Raw genomic sequence first — 20,748 nt, 5'->3', positions numbered from 1 at the left:
TTCTGTGGGCCAAGTATGTTGCTCTCAAAGATCTTTTCAAGTTTGTTCACAAACTCTGAAAACAACGATTCATCTGGTTTGACTGTACGGAGAGTGAGATCATCTCTATTTAATTCTGGAAATAGAAATCTTTCTACCTAAGGGGAACCATTGCAAATACTGTGATACCACATACAACAGTGGAAATAAAGTACTCTATTACCCATTTACCCACCACTTTAAAAAAATACGTATGATTTGGTAAGAGATTGTAATGCAAAAAGGCTCTGATTCATATTTAACAGTCACTTCAAAGCACTCTTTGGTGCTTTCCTGGAAAAAGGTTCCAGTCAGGAGCAAGCTTGGGACTTTAATGCTATGTCTCTGGAGCTGAAATGCCATATTGTTGAATGCTCAAACTGTCTCTTATAGGCATAAAATCTGTGCTCAATTACTCACACATTTACATCATAAGTTCCAATGTGAGCATGCAAAGGAAGAATTCATATGTGCTCTTGGACCCTGTGCCCAACAATTGAATGAGTTGTTCCTCACACTTTAATTAGAAATGATAAAATATCCCAAAGGCTGTTGCATAATAGAATGGAACAAATGGAATATATCCAAGTACACAAATTATTTCTGTTGCAGAAAAAATTATTGCTGTAAGAAAAACTGTAGCAACAAAGGTAGTAATTACGCCTGAACAAATTTTCACTTGGTTACACACACATTGCTTGCTTGTGAAAACTATATGAAAATTAAACCAGAGCTTTAATATAACTTGAATCTGAAAAGGAGCAACTGCTATTCTATCTTCTATAATCACAAAAGTTCATGCAGTTCCTGACATACAACCCTCATCTTTATCTTCTATATGTCAGATTTCTGCCTCATTTATAACTATATATTTATATCATAGACAGCTTTTATTCACACTGTATTTTGTAGGCAGCTATAACTTATCCAGTACCTTTGGAAGGTCCTCAGCACTTTGTAGGATCTCCATGAAGCAATGGCTGATTAAATCCCAACATTCTTTCAAAGGTGGCTCAAAGACAATCTTGGGTTCTTCCACACTGAGTTTGACTATTAGTATCTGAGGTACAAAGAACTGCATTTCTTGATACGGTTCTGTAAAATCATTCCCATCCTTAGAGAAAAGAATGAAAATTGTACATGCCAAAGAAATCAACTATAACTATAATCATTTAAAAAAGATTAAAACTTCCCCAAATCTCTTTTAACTACACAGCACGAACAGGATCTTCTTTACTGATTCTTATTCAAAACACTGATGCTCCAATACACAAGACTTTTACGTGCCAACTCCTAAACGAAACTGTAAAAGTTGGAATTAGGGAACTGGATCTAAGCCTAATTGCCTCAATTCCCACTAAAGTAACAGAAGTAAAGCACTAACTACCATATAGAATCAAAACCCTAAAAAAGATCCTTAATGACTGACAGAAATAAAATCCAGCATCAAGTGCAAGATTTTTTTTTTTAATTGCTTGGAGGGTGAATAAGAATTGTCATACACCCAAATTCCTTTTACAGTAACGGAGTCCTAATTCATGACTAGAATCCTAATGTAGATGCTCTAATGATAAAAAGAAATCAGCAGCAGCACCATCATCATTCAGATACAAGGCTTAGCATAACTTTGACAGTGTTACGTGTGATCCTCTTGCTACAATGCAATATTTCATCTCCCACATTCATTCCATTTAAATATGTTTCATGTTGTCTTATCATGGTAGATCCTGGGTGATCTGATATTTAAAGAACTCGTTTCCACTAAGAGGCGACTTTATGGTAGCCAAAACAGTAATAAAAACTCTCAGTCCAATTTTTTTGTTTTTATAATTAAATGTATTACTTCAAATAACAAAAGGCATTCATCTGGTACACCCAGGGACACCACATATATCAATTGTCTCTGCAAAGGATTACACACATGACTATGCACACTTTTGACTTCAAAGGGGGTTATTCATGTGCTTTTAGAAAAACACATTTAAGTCTTTTGACAGATGAAAGCCAATACAAATAAAATTTTAAAAAGCCTGAAAAAAGTACACCCATTGAAGACAGAGCTAGAAACTCCTACAGACTGCTAATTATAACCCTACTCCTGCAAATGACTTTTTATGCAAGTAGTTCTTGACCATGAGAAAAAATTCGAGTATGCACAAAGGCTTGAAGGATCCAGACACAGCTTATGAAGGCAAGAGCTATCTGGAATATTTTAGCCTTTTAAGGGTATTTTATTTTATGGCTGTATGGATTATTATCTCTACATAACACTGATAATCATAAGCATAGATATACTTCACAGCGTATACCTTGTGGATCATAAAAAATGCAAGAAGATCTTCTAAAGAGTTAATAACCATCTCACGTAATTGTAATGACATGAGATTTGCTACCGAACCAAAATAGCTTTCAACTCGCTGAGAGGAATCACAGTTATGTTCAGGAGCAAAATGAAGCCATTTCCTTCTCTGATCAAAGAAAAAGGATACACAAGTTGGGATCCACCTACAATAAAATAACATGGACAAAGTATTTAAAAGCTTATTAGTCTTACCTTGCTCCTGGCAATTAAATCTAAGCTCAGTAATTACACAAAGAATAAGCAAATTCAGAGGGCTAGTAGAGAACAGTTAACTAGATGTCAAACAAAACTGTAAAAAGACATTGAGGAAACTTGATTTTTTAAGCTAAGGATGCTTGTTATCATTGGGCTCTAGTATTGGTTCAATGAATATTAATAGACTAAACACTAGGGACAATATTAAATGATTAGCATTAAATGGCAACCTTGAGACTGGAAGAGATCTCGAGCGGCAGAATGCAGTCATCTACGATCACAGGCTATCGCCTCAAAAAATCTCTTACTTAAATTGATCAGCTTCCATAACGAAACAAGTTCCATTTTCTCTCACCACTACTACAGATTTAGATATTAGGCTGGTTTACCCCACTCCTCCCATGATTAGGAAACTTCTCATTTCCAGTCTATATTTATTCATAGTCAGTTTATTCCCATTTGTTCTTGTACAAGCACCCTCTTGTAGGTTCAACAGCCCTTTCAGCACCCAAGATGTTTACTGCTCTTCTATACGTCGAGAGAAGAACCATATTCTCCCTTTGTTTTGTCAGCCTTGTGGTTGGGACCAGTGTCATCTTAGTCTACAGCCTGCTTTATAAAGCTCCCTAGTTTTTCCCCGATTTTTTATGGCTTCTAGTAAACTAAAAAACAAGAACAAACAAACAAAAACCCTGAAGGCTCTAAGACCTGTGGGATACAGATGTTATTAGGCCTGGTATCTTTCAACCTGAGCCATTCAACAGCTTTCCTAAAAATCCTTTGAAAAAGACAGGGCTCAACAAGTATTTGCAGTGAACTGAAGATAGAAACAGTTTTAAAAAGGAAACATTTCTATTCACAAGCAGATCTCTTTCAAACTTCTCCGTGCACTGAACGAAATCAAAGAGCCATTTCCCTCGTCAGTCTAAGTTCAACTGATTTCAAGGGTTTTACAGAGGAGAAGCAAAATGATTCAGGCTAATGCCACAAGTGGATAAACATTTGCAGCTCAAAGGGAAATCCTTAAAACTCACAGGTTTCCAACACATCTGCTTAATTTATTCCAAATTGACTGAAGTAAATAAGGATGTCAAGTTGCCTTTAAAAAATACACTTTCAGGTGCAAAGCTGTAAGATCAATGCAGCCCCAAAATTGTGATCTCTAAGAATTTTCCACATTCCTAACACTTAGAAAGCTTCATTCGTTAGATCATTTACTTTCTCATTGGCAAACAGTGAATAAGCCTAAGATGCTCTATTTTTCTGCTGTTACTGCAGTTGGCACTGACTTGTTCTGAAGAATATCATGAGCTTCCACACAATGTCTTCGAATGAGATCCTTAAATTCAGTAGACAGCAGTGGCAGGTCACCACAAAGCATTTCTTTTGTGCGAACAAACCTTAGATGACTGTACCTATAGAAAGTAATACAAAGAGCAGATACTTCAAGGAATTCTGTTAAAAAAATATAAAAAGGAATCAGGAAGGTCTTGAAAGTACTTAAAAACACAAATAATATTTGTTTCATTGATGCATGTCACTTCACTGCAAAGTTGTAGAATGAGTACATTTCCAGTGTGGTTTTTTTTGGGGGGGTTTTTTTTTTTTTTTGCTCTTAGCAAATGTTAAGGCCTCATGAATTTCACTTTGTATTGGCAATACTTCAAATTGTTAATTTTTAAGAAAAAAGTAATTTTTTTCTTAAAATGGTTGGAATCATTTCTGTCCTTTTCCTAGATTTGTTAATGCATCCAGACATTAAAGAACATACAGAATGACAATTCCTGCTTCTATTCCACATTAATAGTAATAAGTCCTGGCTACCCTGTACAGAAAAAAAATAAAATTTCATCAATATGGCATATATCACAGTCTGTAACAAACAACAACTGAAATCCCTGCAAATGTTACTTAAATATAGAAAGCAGTTCTCAAGATTACTAACTACATATTTAACTCCACAAGAAAACATGCCTCTCCATTTTCAAAAGTGCCCAGTGATTTCACACCTCCAATTACAGACATCTGAAAGTGACTCAAATTTAAGAGAGATGAAAGCCCTCTTTTTGCTAATTTCAGGAATCGAGACAAGAATCCCAAATCACCCTTAATCTGAGGCGGGACTCTTACTTTAACAGCAACATATTTAACACAGGGGATGATATTTTCATAGCACTGAGTAACTACTCCTGACTGTTTGTAGACATGAAATACATACTAATGCTTGCACTCAGAATCTGCAGGAAGCAATCATTGTATGCTGAGATTCTTACAGGCTCGCTATTTTGGTGTGGTGAAAAAATCTTTAGAAGACGGATCAGATTTTGTCATTTTCCTCTACAAACATCTGAACTATCTTCAGGGGTCATGAAGAGAAGAAATAAAAAATAATTTATCCATGGAAGAACTCTAACCTTGCATGCTTGGTTAGAGAAGCAAAAAGAGCAGGTGCCACCAGGATCTCAGTAGCATGGGTAAAGAAGTCAGCAGATGCACTCTAACCAAGCCATAAAATGGAACATTCTCAATTTAATTATGATCCTATAAACAAGACCCCTTACTCAGAAAGCCAGAGCTGTTGCAAAGTATGCATCAATGGATTCACTGTGAATAGATTGCTTTCATTCCAGCTTTTCACTTCTTCGTAAGAGCTATGCCATGGGACGGGGGCACGGACCACTCTCTGGGGAAAAGAGCGTGGGGTATTTCCAATAAACAGTCTCTCTCTCTCAGCTGGATCCATCAAGATGTAATCAACTAGAACAAATCATATATAAGTTTGTGAGACTGCATGTCAAACCTGTATGTGCAAACAAAATATCTCCACAGTTCAGAAAGTCATAGAATTCTGTACATTTAAAACTTATGCAGTATCATATAGTTACTTTTACACTTTTAGGATGAAATATAGCACAATAATGAATTTACCAAAAAAGACAAACTAAAGGGGACTTAGAAAGATATCAAAGGTTACAGAACTCAGAGTGAAAACTATTCACTCTTTCATTTTTATGTCAAACTGTAATAAATGAATGAGATGCCACACACACTGGTCAACACATTTAAGAAAATTAAAAGGAAGTATTTCACACCTGGAAAACCCAAGAGCCAAATGCTGCATCTGCATTTTAAGAGGAAATGGATAATTTTATTCATTCAGTGTATTATAAGGGGAAATAGATTTCATGCCTCCAGACATATCTCGTGTGCAAGAGTTGGGAAGCAATTGTAACTCACTGCACAATCAATGTTTGGTCTTATCTGAAGGAGCAGGAACTGGTCAATTCCAAAATACCAGTTCTGAGAGATCATATATTCCATTTGAAAACCAGATCTCTTGATTTTCTAAACTCTGGAACTAATTCTTACCTAGATCATTTTAAGAAGATAATGTCTGTTGTTACAAGCATGTTTGGCACTCTACAAAATACAATCAAAGGAAATCCTGATCACCAAGACACTCATCACAGCTTAATTTTCATTTATTTTACTAATATAAGGTAAGTACTTCATGAACAGCAGATCCAACAAAGCCTTGTTACCTACAGCTTGCATCTCACCCATGAGGACCCTACATGAATTCTCCACTGTCTGCCTTGAGGTCACCTCCTTCTGTAGTGCTCTGAGTGGCAATTAATAGCTCTCTCCCTTCTGCCCCTCTACATACATTCATAAAATACGCACTGAATTTCTCCAAAGTCATAGTCTACTATCTAAAGTCATGGTCCACTATGCTGAATTTCTTTGAGATTATCTAACAGGAGGGAGGTATTAAAATAAAAACAGATATACATGCACAAGAGGAGTGAAAGCATAGTCTAATTTCTTATGAAACCACTTCCCTCTTGGCCATAATGCGGATGTAGATCAACCTAACACGACTACGAAACTAGGGCCTCAGAGGGAACATTCTGCAATGACAGCAACTGACCTTACACACTCAAGCTACCCTGAGATACAGTCTCATTCTCTGAAGACTACAACGTATTAGCAAACACACAGCCATCACCTACTCCTTCAGCCAGAACAATTTTTATGTTCATTTTATACTTCGGTAAAGTTAATCACTGATTTACAACCCAACACAAAGAGAAAGAACCAGGTAAAAAAGCTGGCAGGCTAATGCTGAGTGCCCCCATTCCTTTGGTAAGGAGCAGATTAGCTGAATTGACCTCTGAAGTCCAATGACTGCAGTTCAGATGAACTATGCTTTTTTCTGCTCTGATTTCATTTTTCAAATGGGTATTTTCTACTAAAAGAGTTCTTTCAATTGCCAAGTGTTGAATAGTAGGAAACACCTATCACACCCATATGAATGTAAATATAAACATAGTTTTACTGGTATACGGATGTGAAATACGGAGACATCTTTGTCACTGAAAGTTTGTAACTTAGAGCTGAGGCACAAGATTAAACAGGAACAGCTAATTTGGCCTGTATATTTGGACCACATTTTAGATACCCAGGTCTGGAAAAAAGCAGCATGTTTGGATTTTGGTGCTACATTCAGTGATCACTGGTCAACTGAATTTCAATATTTACGACATTCTTTTGTACTTATTTATTTATGATGATTTCTATTTGTTGAACATGTACAGTGTAATACCATATAATCATCGTCTATTTAATTTTCATTAATCCTGTAATGGCTTAAATGAAAACCTTTGAACTTGTGATATGATCTCAGTGTAATATCTGTCTTCACTGGAGTTGAGACAGATAAACTTGGCTGTTAATGGGTAACAGTGATTTACTGTAGAATAACAAAAATGTTAGTCTGGGAAGTATCTGCTTAAAAAGCTTAGTTTACCCTTTCCCCACATCAGGATCAAGTATACTTAGACTGTTGTGGACAGATTCTTGTCTACCATGAATTTAAAAGCCTCCACTGATTAACAATTTGTTGCAGTGCTTCACTATGTTTTCAGTCGCAAAGTTTTCCTAATAATTGATCTGAATTTCTCATACTACAAATTAAGATTATCACTCCTTGTCCATCATCATTTGATCCACGCCCTCTTTTATATATCTGAGGAAATTATACAGAATTGTGCATTATGAATGCAATTTGGATTTGAATTAGGAATGAGTATAAAACAGGAATAGACTAAAAGATTGTAAGCACACAGAGCTACTAAACTGTATACTGACTGTATATTTAAATAATGGGGTGTAGGGCTTAGTAAATAGGTATTTGTTGAAACTGGAATTTTATGTTGCATAATCATCGATTATATTCTCAGATATCTATTGTAGCTCTATTGACCCCAAGGGAACTCTCCATGGATGCTAAGAACAGAATGCAGACTTGCTCTCAAAATGCACAAAACATTTACACACTCTGAATTGCTAATAAGTTTTGAGTCTTACCAATGGCTTTCATGAGGTTGATACGATAGTCTGCCTTAATCTCTTCTTTTAAACTTTCAAGTAAATTCTCCAGGTTTGGGTTAGTGAGAATATGAGCCGGAATACGCTTTAAAATTACATTCATCACTTCCTTGTCCTGAGGTGCCAGCATGTCTTCTTGTACTCCATTATATATGTAGTAACAGTATCTCTACAAAATAATGTTTAAAACATTAAGCTTATTGTATGACTTTTCTGACAGGTAATGAAATATAATGAAATATTTTTAGCTTTTTTATTTCTTGAAACCTTTTCACAATTGAAAGGCACTTGAATATCATGCATTTTGGCTATCTGTCTCTTGGTTCTTTTCAAAGCACTGCCAATGCCTGACATTCTTACAATACTTCCATCCATTTCAGTATAAGCATATATACCAAAAGAACTAAGTGCAGTGTATTAAATTAGTGATGTCTGGTGCACAAGCCAACAATGTGAGAGGTTAAGAATTTGGCAAGATAGGTTTAGTTGCAAACGCTTTAGAACAAAAAGCAGACTGAGTAGCTGGAAAGAAACAAACAGGAAAGGTACAGAGTTGACCTAAGATTTAACAGCACTTAGCTACACTGAATATTTACAACTTCTAAACGTCGTGCACTGTCTTCCTCTCTCAACTGTTTTTAAGTAAACAGTTCACAGATATATATTGCTGATGATTATTTTTGCTACTTTTCTCAACCTTAAAAAGCAGAGTAAATACCTCTATATCATTTTCTGAAGGTGGCTTTTCTTGCTTATAGATCTTTTCCTCATGTAAGCGCATGATAACCAGTTGTTCTTCTGGAGTTAATGGTTGGTTGTCTGTATAATGTATGACATTTAATTCTGGCACATGACCAGGTACATACAGTGAAAAGGGCTCTGAACTGTTTAACAAAGTTGGTGTACTTCTGAAACAAAAGAACACAAATATAGTGAATAAAGAAGCTGTAATGGATTCTTAAATCAATGTGGACAAATGCCAAGCATATATAAGCCACTGACACTGTACTGAGGATGAGCGTAGCCTATAACGAAGTACTTCAATTATTCATTAAAAAACTCAGCAAAGTTATATAGCACAATGTATTACTTTAACAGAAAGAATACAACATGCCATTTTAATATAATGTAAACTTTTCAGGTGTACAATGTCACTGAGACAGGCAATATCTCAAAAGCAACTCCATCAGAGGCAGTCCTGCTAGCGCTATTATTTAGGTTGCCTGAGATCTCCCCCCACCTTTCAGGTGATTATCTCACCAAACTCTTAACAGTCTGAGCCAAAAGTTTAACTCGGCTCATCTGCATATACGTGTTATATTACAGTCTTCACTTGCATGATTATACACTGTTTTCTATATGACTTTTGCCCACACTGCTTAGGACGAACAATATTCAGCCAACAAGCAGTTATTCAATAATTTTTGCCTTGTTTTTCAGTATGTCCCTCCATACTTTATTTACTCCACACTATCAAGTCCTTACAGAATCACAGAATCGCTGAGGTTGGAAGGGACCTCTGGAGATCATCTAGTCCAACCCCCCTGCTCAAGCAGGGTCACCTAGAGCACATTGCACAGGATTGCATCCAGGCGCGTTTTGAATATCTCCAGAGAAGGAGACTCCACAACCTCTCTGGGCAACCTCTTCCAGTGCTCTGTCACCCTCACAGTGAAAAAGTTTTCCCTCATGTTCAGATGGAAGTGTCTGTGTTTCAGTTTGTGCCCGTTGCCTCGCGTCCTGTCGCTCGGCACCACTGAAAAGAGTCTGGTCCCATCCTCTCGACACCCTCCCTTCAGATACTTGTACACACTGATAAGATCTCCTCTCAGCCTTCTCTTCTCCAGGCTAAACAGGCCCAGCTCTCTCAGCCTTTCCTCATAAGAGAGATGCTCCAGTCCCCTAATCATCTTTGTGGCCCTTCGCTGGACTTGCTCCAGTAGTGCCACATCCCTCTTGTACTGGGGAGCCCAGAACTGGACACAGTACTCCAGATGGGGCCTCACCAGGGCTGAGGAGAGGGGGAGGATCACCTCCCTCGACCTGCTGGCAACACTCTTCCTGATGCACCCCAGGATACCACTGGCCTTCTTGGCCACAAGGGCACATTGCTGCCTCATGCTTAACTTGGTGTCCACCAGCACTCCCAGGTCCTTCTCCGCAGAGCTGCTCTCCAGCAGGTCAACCCCCAACCTGTACTGGTGCATGGGGTTATTCCTCCCCAGGTGCAGGACCCTGCACTTGCCTTTGTTGAACTTCATGAGGTTCCTCTCTGCCACCTCTCCAGCCTGTCCAGGTCCCTCTGAATGGCAGCACAGCCCTCTGGTGTATCCGCCACTCCTCCCAGTTTTGTATCGTCGGCAAACCTGCTGAGGGTGCACTCTGTCCCTTCATCCAAGTCATTGATGAAGAAGTTGAACAAGACTGGACCCAGTACTGACCCCTGGGGGACACCGCTAGCTACAGGCCTCCAACTAGACTCTGTGCCACTGATCACAACTCTCGGAGCTCTGCCATTCAGCCAGTTCTCAATCCACCTCACTGTCCACTCATCTAGCCCACACTTCCTGAGCTTGCCTATGAGGATGTTATGGGAGACAGTGTCGAAAGCCTTGCTGAAGTCTAGGTAGACAACATCCACTGCTCTCCCCTTATCTACCCAGCCAGTCATTCCATCATAGAAGGCTATCAGATTGGTTAGGCATGATTTCCCCTTGGTGAAGCCATGCTGACTACTCCTGATCACCTTCTTGTCCTCCACATGCTTGGAGATGGCCTCCAGGATGAGGTAGTTGAAAAGAGAATTTAAACATCGCGTCTGTCTCTTTTATGCTACTCACCATCATTTTATCTTAATAACGATTAAGAAAGTCACTGCCATAGCACTTTCAAAGAGGATTATTTCTCTCCCTATTTTACAGATGAAGAGAACAAGCATCAAAATACAAATATCCATTACAGCTGAATGCCAAATTGGAGATAATTCTAGGAGCATTATAGAGCACTTAAACACTCACAGCACAACTGAGTGGCTTTATTTCTACAAACTACATTTTTACAAACTAAACTCTAGGTTCTCAAGTCAGCAATCAGAAAAGGAAGACCTTTTGGTTGGCATGCCCAAGAGTGAAATTTGCCCAGCCTCAAAGAAGCAGGGAAAGGTGCTCATTTAGCAAACACTGCAGTTTCAGATTTGAGACACATACTTTTTGTAGAGGCTTAACATTTCATCAGCATCCAAGTCAAAAGAAAAATTAAAGCACAGCTCAGATACCCAAACTGAGTGTAATAAACTGTATCTTTTTAACATTACAGTACATTACCTATCAGAATCACACTGACTTCTTTTTGTAAGTTTGAGCCTTTTTACAGAAGAGGCAAATTCTTTTGAAGCTTTAAGCACCAGTTAAGAAAATCACATACAGGAATGTTATTTCAAACAGGGTATTATTTCAGACTGCTAAAAAACAGAGCTAAGTCAATTACACCAGGTAATGAAATAACAGAAAAATACAATGCCACAAAGAAGGCTTTACTATTGACTTAGGCCTAAGCAAAATGTTTCAATCACATTAAAGATTTTGCTGAGTCTGGGCCTATAACGTAGGTCCAGGAAAGCATTCAGCATATGCTTAAGACTTCAGTGCTTACATATCTCTCTGCAAAACCCATTTTCAGCATTAGGACTTTCTATTTTAAACTTAAAAGCAACACAATAAGATATACAGTTCCACCAAATATGCCGCACATGAAAAATCTGAGGAGTACAAATTATTATCATGTGCTTTTCAGAGTAAAATAAGCAGACCTTTTAAACAAATGAACATGTCATGCCTTTCCTCCAAGAAATAGACTGTGGCCTGCTTGCCACATCCTATCCATTTACTTGAGAAGTCCAGTGAGAGGAATCAGGTATATGATAAAGAAACTGTTAAGAGATCTAATGAGCAAAACCAAACCCTTCTCAAATAGTGTGCAAGGGGAGTAAGCGGGTATGGAAGCTAATATGTCTCATCTATCCCACGGAAAAGAAACTGAATTTCTAACACTTCAGGGAAGCAAAGCAACAATGCAGGATGAGTATCTTAACAGATAGACTGATGAATGGTACAGACTTTTTACCCTTGATACAGAAGACATTTAATTAGATGACTAGGAAATAAAGTTCCTGACATAATCGACTGGTTTTGGAATTCATGCAGACTAAGTAATGAAGTTAGTTCGACACCTGCAAATGGTAAGACACTTTATAAAAAAGAAAAAAGGTTTCTTAGGCTGTGTTTGATGCATGTATTGGTAAGCTTGAACAGCAAGAGTTTTACAACTCCTAAAAACCCCGTTTGTATTATATCACAATGTCATGTTGAATCAACAGCATATAATATCTCATATTGTAAGATTACATATATATGTATGGTTTGCCAACAAATACATCAATTATATGGTTTAGACATGAGCAGTGTATTAAACAATGTCATTTGGAGTTGATATTCAAGGGAACATTTTAATGCCTATCTCCCATCTTGTTTCCTATGCTAGGCTTGTGAGCGTGAGCATAACAGGTGTGCACGCTGAACTTGTTTCTGTGTTTTGCTGTTGGAATCAACTTTTATTTCTAGCAATAATAACAGCTAACTTGTATTTTGTCCATTTTCGGTTTCGCAAACGACTCCGTACAATAACTGCGTGCAATTGTTTGGAGGGATGAATCTAACAAATCAGTCAAAAACCGTCTTTACCTTTACTAAAGTTACTCTTGATTTTGGAAATTTGTCTATAATGACCATGAGGTGATAAGCTTGTGAGCCTTTACCAGGAAAGAGTGATTTTGCCAGGGATGATGCTTTAAAAGATAAGCAATTAGGAATAAAAATGTATAGAATAAACAAGGCTAAACCTATGAGCACACTCAAACATGGATACACGGTGAGGCTGTTCTCTGCTTTGCTGAACCCAGTGATGCGCTTGCCATTGAGGAGGACTCTACTTTGTGCACATTTTTCAGTTTCAGATCCCGTGCAGTAAGAGTGTAGTTATTAGCTATGGAGTCACTTGGGCTCCGGTAGTAACGTTGTTCTTTGAATGGAACTGCCAAAGTCCATGACACTTGCTGCATCAAAGGAGGATAATAGCTGTTCTTAAGGACAAGCTGAAATTGGAAAAAAAAAAGAAGTCTTACACTGCACAGTGATTTTAAGAGGCTTCTTGGAGATAGAACACGGCTAAAGATCAATAGTATAAAGAGAAAATACACCATTCCCACTCAGTGAGAGTCATTTGACCACCACTTTATTCTTAGATCCTAATGCTCCACACACACATGAGTAATTTTACACAGCTCTTCAGTGGGAGTATTCATGCATTTTTGCGTAATCAAGGCATTTTTATAAATAACAGAAAGTACTAGCACATTATTTAGTACCATTTATTCCCACCACATCTCCCTCTTGCTTCTTCTCTTTTCCTTACATTTGGTTAAAGTTAAAAAAAAAAATTCTTTTTTCTCAAGCCTTTGTTAATGACTTGTCTGCACTTAACACTCAAGCATCATGACAGGTAAACGACAACATGAGTTAACAAATTCAGCTGTTATCTTTCTCTCTCTCCCACACCAATAAAAGATTTGTAATAGATTTCTTCTGTCTGTTCATTCCATGTTCTTTCTAGGGTGACTCGGTATCTATTGACTGACTTGTCATCAGTCCCAATGTCCAAACTTTAATGAGACAACTCACAGTTATAAGGGACATGAGACCAAGAAATACGAAGCTACACTCATCCTCAGGGAGAAAATGTGCATAAGAAAGAACCATTAATGTACTTCATATCATGGTTCCTATAGCTCTCATTTTAAATTCATATTTAACTTCTGTTCTGTATCACATCTTGTTTAAAGATTTTTTACTTAGTTGGAATAACAAACCATATCCCTATCACTCATGTCTTCCTTTTATAGCACAGCATTACTACCATCAGTTTTAAATCATTCTTAAAAAAGCTTCTAAATACGTTCATGATATCCCATCTTTGGTTCCCCAATATCTCTTGCCCTTCCATAGGAGCTGCTATTAAATTCATCTTCACAGCTGATGAGCATGTTATAATTTCTGAAAAGACAGTGTATTAAAGCACAGAATAGCTACTTTCCATTTATCCCACAGATGCAGCTAAGAATTTTTTCTTAATCTATCATAAGCTTTAGTGAGAATGATAACAAAACAGTCAATCTGAAATAGGTGATAAGGTAAGATTATTACTTCTGCTTTGCATTCTTCTTCCAACTGACAAGGCTAATCTTATCAGCAAAGAAAAAGGCATTCACGCTATTGCTGAACTGCAGTCATGCTCCTTAAATTAGCTTCTGCAGCTTCATAGAATATTTTCAGTTCAATTTCTTCCACCCGCTTTGTACCTGAGAGCTTTCCAGAAAGGCACGGAGCAATGCAAATAGTACAGATGAGCAGGTCCCTGAATTACAGTTTTGTGGAACAAACTGGTACATGAATTAAAAATAATCCAGAGATTTGGAGTTTTTTCCCTGGGAAGTCACTGCGCATCTTTGGGAACTGCTGAAGTCAGCATAAGCTCTGAATTCTCAGCTCCCCTCTGAATTAGGTCCGCTTTCTAAATTGTGTCTTTTTCCCCACTAGGAGCAAGACCTTCCTGGATGCAGTGCAGATGCCCTGCTAATGGTGATACCAAAGGGAATCCCTTGGGCATAAAGTGGGCCAGAAAAAAAAACAGCCATTCCTGGAAAAGAACAAAGAATGTCACCTGTCAAAATCTACCATTTATGTAACAGACCTGACATGACACAGGAGTTTCAGGCCTGGCTAAATCCTCTCCCATGTCCTATATAAACCTTTGATGCACACCTATGAAGTGTGACTGATTTTCAGATGAAAATAAAAGAGTTTTATACAAATCTTTGTCAAATAAAATAAATTTCACTTTTTTTTACCGTTAGAGTATCTTTTTCAGTTAAAATTTCCTAATTTTAAACAAAGTCCAAAACAACACATTTTCCATCAGAAGTTACCTTGATTTCTTCACAAACATTATCTTGCTAATGCAAGGTATTCTAGATGAACTGAAGTACTGACACACACTTTGCCACACAAGCAACTGTGAGGCATTTAGCGTGGGGAAAGCCATCCCTTTTCTCTTCCTCCCATAACCGCTAGCACAGGCGACTTTTATTCCTGTGTCATATAGTATTGGTTGTAGTTGTGCAGCTGTGCAAAGCTATCCCTTTAGATCAAGGCTGTACCTGTCAAGCTCTCAGCTGGTTTTAGAACAGCATTCTAATTCATTTTTTTTTGTGCTCTGCCATAAAGTATTTATGTGGAGAAAAACAAAATCACAATTTGTTTGGAAGAAAAATAAAATATTACTATTTGCTTCCTTTCCCAGGAACTTTGAATTTATGGTCCATTAATATTAGTATTTTTAAAATTTTGAATTAACTGTTTTGAGTTTTTAAGTTCAAAATTAAATTCAAAATTAATTTTAATTCAAAATTTAAAAAATACTAATACAAATGGACCATAAATTTAAAGATCAGTTTTAAACTTCCAAAGTGTAATGTCCATATCATAATAGAAGCAGTAATAACACTTTTAATGAAGCATCTGACAACCTGTTTAGTACTTTAACTTAGTAATTTAATTAGAGTTTCCTAAAATCATTCTAGCACTGTAATTTAATGGATACCCTGATGAAAGTGAGGATAGCACATACCTGATACAATTCTGAAGGCACAGCTGAAGCAGAAGCAGGTAGGGGTGGTAATTCCGGTATGCCTTTTGAATGACTCATGTTATATACAGAATCATTTTGCAACTAGAGGGAATTGAAAACAATTTCAAAAACATTTATAAACTACATTGCTTTGAAAAAGATTCATTCAGGAAAACAGAGACTTTCAGTTTGCATTGAAAATGACATATTACAACCTTTCTAATGTTAAGGAAAAGGACATTCTGCAGAGTGGGTTACTCAGCAAAACAAGCTTTCAAGTTACACCATTCTCTAGTCATCTGATAAACTATCTATTTACTAATAAATGTCAGAGTTAAGAAAAAACACTAAAATATTTCTATATCACTGAAAATAATTCAAACATTTTAAAATATTTTTAGTTGAATACATGTTGTATGGAGTTTGCAATAGTGTAAACACTGGATATTATAATATTAAAGCATCTCAGACTGTCAAACTGACAACGAAACAGTCCAAGCTGTGTGAACTGCAGAACAGAAACACAGGGCTTCACTGGGATGAAAAAGAAGGCAAGATTTTTTATGTCAGTAACAACTCAGTTCCAGAAGAAGCTGTACTGCCAGGATGCAAAGAACGTAGTGAAAGGACAGATTACTCATAAGGGCTCTGCAAAGTGTTTTAATGCAAATGTAAGAACATCTAACGTGTCTTAGGACTATGTTCTACCTCTTCAAGGAGATGGTACTTTGAGGTAGCCTTCCAGGACACTATACAAAGTTCTCAAAAGATAATTTCTCTTCTTGTATTTTTTCAGAATTATTTAGCCCACAGTGTTTTGGGATGTTTTTTCAATAGCAAATTTCTATACCATAGGCTGAAAACCCGCTCCTATTCTGCTTCAATTTTTTCTAAACCATATTTCTTTAGGAGATGTATGAGGAACAAATTCCCCAAAACATGAAGTGACACTAGCAGCAAAAAGAGGCAGAAGTATGCAGTATCTGAACACCAGTGCATTAAATCATCATGAAAGAGCAAGTTATTACCCAATACAATTGTCTGAATAATGTATAATCATTTTTACATAATTTTAATACATTTTTAGCAAGTGGCTATTGACTTCTGATATATGACTGGAAGACTGGGCTCCCAAAACCTGGTTTTCAAGCAGACAAAATTGTGCTTTCCTCAGCATCAAAATACAGCCCATTCAGAAATAAAATCTGAGGAAGGAGTGATCCGATTTACCTCCTTGGCATTCTCCAGCACACACCTCCCCGGAGACATTATCACTGCCAAGTTCTATTTTACTACAGGCAGCAGGAATTATCTTTGATTAATGACCAAAGGATTTGGCTTTTAGGGTACTTTTAAAACGAACAAAAGTTAACACTTCCTACTTTAAATGCTTGAGCAAAGGAATCCTTAATAAGGAGTATTTTATAAAGGCTAAGGTCCAAAGAATATTGAACAAAAAGGAGCATCTTCAAATCGAGTTTTTCTCGATGCCAAAGCCTTCAGAAAGGGCCAATTTCATCTGAAGCTTTGAAACCATCATCGATCTTTCACACAGCCCCAGTAGAAAGAACTTACCCTCAGGAGCCTTGGGGTCTGTGCTGGCTTCATTGTGTTTATCTTCCATCAAGCTGTTTGCTGCTTGCTTAAAAGTTTTTGGTCCCCCCCCTCAAGATGAGCATCCTTGTAGTTATGTGCACTGAAAAAGAATTAGAGAATCGTTTCAGGTACTACAGAAGGCATCAACCCATGTAGCTTCCTATCCAAACTGCCACGAAGAAAATCTCTCTCCCAACTCTCTCCTTCCTTGTTCCCGTCCTTCTCCCAAGTAGCCCACACTAAGCCTTCTTCCCCTCCAGAGCATATACTCTTTTTCTCTATTCCTGTTCAAGTTCACTTTTCACCTTAAACTCCCTAACACTCTCCAGATATCTTTCAAACAAGTTTTTTCCACCCTCTCCTTAACCAGGTTCCTTCCCACTGCCTGTTCTCTTCTAATGTCCCGGGGCCTCTGGGGCCCAAACGGTGATTCACAGCACATGGATCCACACACCTGCTGCCATGAGAGAGAAACGCACACCAAAAGGAAAGGGAAAAGAGAAGGAGATGTATGCCTTACACACCCACTGGGTGCACCTGTGAGCAGGGTAAAAGCGGTACTACCTGCGGGCGCCCTCGCTGCCAGTCCCTCCGCCTGTTCCAGCTCCGGGAGCTGCTCCGACACTGCCGTTCAGTCCTCAGCTTTGTTGCCAGAGTTACAGCATTGCCGGTGCTAGGAGACAGGAATTTCCACCGCCCTCTCTCCCCTCCGCTGACGGCAAACAGCCCCTTGCAGCGCAGCGTTGCGTGGGGCCGCGGTCAGGGAGATTCGGTTCCAGAACCAACATGCTATTGTGCGGGTTCATTTTACCTCTGAAAACTTCCAGTAGTTTCTCCCAGAACATTGTATGAGCTAAAGTAAACGCAGCAAGGGAGCTCCCATAACAATAACAGCAAGAAAAGTGCAAATTTTCACAGCAAGAAGTGGACAAAAAAAAACATTAGGGATTCAAACTCTTGAATCCAAATCTCTCCAGCACTTTCTCATGACTCTGAATCAAACTCTGGAAAGATCTGACGACAGCAGGTGGCATACTCGTACCCTCATCTACTCCAAGTCTCTTCCTGCGCACTGGCCTCCCACTCATGGCTGGCACTGCGTTCAAGGAGTCCTCCTTCAAGACCCTTCACAAATCTGAGCCGTCACTACCAGACATAGTATCTAGAGCAGCCTCTTTATGTCGACCCTCAAGAAAGGCCTCACACCAGGTCCTCTGCCTAACCCAGCCAGCCCTCCAACCCAACGCAAACTCTTTGCCAACATCTTTAGATGCTATTTTTCATTCTGTTTTCTGTAGATTGTGAGAAAGGCTGATATCCCTGACATAATGGCATTGTCTTCCTTGTGTCTGGTGTTAGGTCAAGATAAAAGTTGAGAGTTGTCCTTTCCTGGCCACACGTGAAAGCTTCTGCCATAACTTTGGCTGCATTTCAAACACAAGATGACTTGCCCTGCAAGCGCGCAGGGTAAAGATGCAGCACTGCTAGTTCGGGAACTGGCAACCGCGCAGCTAGTTCACCTGGGAATTCTCCAAACACCCTGGTGCTCGTTTGCAACACGTGCGTTTTCCTGCTAATTCAGGCTGATGCTGGCATGAAGACAAGCTCAATTAAGCAACAGTTATGGTAACTATCATTTCTCTGTGTACGACTCAGATGCTTTTATATGCATGCCCTTTAAAGTTAAATAAGTTACTTGTGCTGCTTGGGAAGCATTAAAATCAGTTATTTTATATAGAAAAAGATTATATATGAATTTTTAGCAGAATGCATAATTATGCATGGTAGGAAAATAAATTACCAACACGTACAAGACTATCTCTCAAACTGCAGCTACAGCATGTTTTGAAAACATGCCAGAAATTTAAAGTCTTCAATACAGTTCTAAGCACAGCAGAGCCATTAAACTTTATATTGCCATTATCACTGGATTATGTCACACTATAATTCTACCAGCTAATTTTTCCCTATGCTCCCTTTAAAAATATATTAAAAAATCAAAATTTGAAATTCTCTTTTATAAATAAACTAGTCTTCTAGGAATGCTATTATATTATGCCCTTTATTAACGTCAGATACAAATATTTTAGCAGTTTAGGCAAAATAAATTCTCCCTCACCATTCTCTTCTTTTTGGTATCCTGTGCTGTGCTTTTAGTGTTAATATAGGTTCTCATTTATTTCCTCTACCTACACAGATCCTTATACCTGAAGAGCTCATTGAAATCAGCACCTCAAAGACACACAATTCTGGCAGCCAGCTAAGTCACATAATTTATAAAAGCTCTCTTTGCATTACAAAACTGGCATGCTCCAAATTAAACATGCTATTTATTTTGTTGCCTTTAAAAATAATCATGAATCCATTAATATTCAGTTTTGCAATACTCCCACGGGTGGCACCACTCAGAAAGGCTGATTAACAGCAGTCATGAGAAACATGAATATTTTACTGATTTGTGACAGTAATTTGCAGCATTAAAAATTCTATATAGCACAAAGTCCTGGTATTCACCAAAGTTTTAAGCTTGCATGTAAGACCACCATAATGGCTCTACAAAACGGCAAGGCCAAGGCGTAGTGCAGCGCACCTAAGGGAGCACCACCGAAACGAGTGGTGCCGTCTGCCTCCGCCCCAGCCGCTCACTCGGGCTCAACAGAGCCCCTTCTAATCCCAGTGCGAGCCCTGATCTTCCTGAAAACCCAGCAGATTTTTAAGAACGATTACTGTTCCCAAGGAGCAGCTCCCCAAACAGGTTTGCCCCGCGGCCGCCCAGGCTCCTGGGAGGCAGCAGGGAGGTAACAGCATGTGGGAGCAGGCCCCCAGGGCCGGGGAGGCGGGAGCGCTTCTTTCCAGGCTCCCTGCCTTCGCCAGGCGAAGCATTTGCTGCCAACTTCACCGTGCCGTGCCGCACAGCGGCCTGGAAATTCACAGTTTGCCAAAAACTGCCCTCCTGGCCCCCTACCCCAAAGGCAGGAGCCCCTCTAGCTTGGGAGGCTGGGATTTAACACCTGCGTTTTAGCCGTTTCTGGCACGTCCAGCTGTGACTCGTGGCAAGGCTGCGATAGCCCAGCGAGAGCCCGAAGCCCCCGCCGCGGCCTGCGCAGTCACCCGCCTGCGCCCCGAGTTTCGCCAGCGCCTCGGCCGCTCGGTGGGAGGGATTACACCATCTCTCGCGTTTCCTCATCTTCCACCCTTAATTACAGCCCCGAAAAGCCCAGGGCCGTAACGGGGTGCCCTGACGCCGCCAAACCCGGGAGGCCTGCGGAGCGCCGGGGGGGCGGCAGGCCCCAAGCAAGCCCTGGGCCGCCCCGCCGGGACCCGCGGCGGAGCCCGCGGCGCGGCCCTGCCCGGCTCTCGCCCGCGCGGGGAGGAGACAGCGGCGGCGCTTCCCCCGGCCCCGGCCCCGGCCGCCGCATCCGGCAGGCGGGCGGACGGACGGGCCG

The 20,748-nt window shown here is 39.3% G+C and overlaps 1 protein-coding gene across 1 annotated transcript in view; it reads right to left on the bottom strand.

Annotated features, from left to right (window-relative positions):
• The window catches only part of DNAH3 (dynein axonemal heavy chain 3), a 74,181-nt gene extending 56,804 nt beyond the window's left edge, over positions 1-17,377 (bottom strand). The window contains exons 1-11 of the mRNA XM_026083302.1: positions 17,282-17,377; positions 15,707-15,808; positions 12,890-13,115; positions 11,290-11,359; positions 8,685-8,874; positions 7,946-8,135; positions 5,137-5,332; positions 3,865-3,990; positions 2,328-2,523; positions 953-1,132; positions 1-137 (exon numbers count right to left, since the gene is read on the bottom strand). Of these exons, the coding sequence (XP_025939087.1) occupies positions 1-137; positions 953-1,132; positions 2,328-2,523; positions 3,865-3,990; positions 5,137-5,332; positions 7,946-8,135; positions 8,685-8,874; positions 11,290-11,359; positions 12,890-13,115; positions 15,707-15,808; positions 17,282-17,314 (1,646 nt within the window). The 5' untranslated portion in view covers positions 17,315-17,377. The remainder of the gene's footprint in view (positions 138-952; positions 1,133-2,327; positions 2,524-3,864; positions 3,991-5,136; positions 5,333-7,945; positions 8,136-8,684; positions 8,875-11,289; positions 11,360-12,889; positions 13,116-15,706; positions 15,809-17,281) is intronic.
• Between the last annotated feature and the right edge of the window lie 3,371 nt (positions 17,378-20,748).

The sequence above is a fragment of the Apteryx rowi genome, unplaced genomic scaffold (assembly GCF_003343035.1).
Source record: "Apteryx rowi isolate R43461 unplaced genomic scaffold, aptRow1 scaffold_6, whole genome shotgun sequence".
NCBI classification, from domain to species: domain Eukaryota; kingdom Metazoa; phylum Chordata; class Aves; order Apterygiformes; family Apterygidae; genus Apteryx; species Apteryx rowi.
This window is presented reverse-complemented; position numbering and strand designations above follow the sequence as displayed.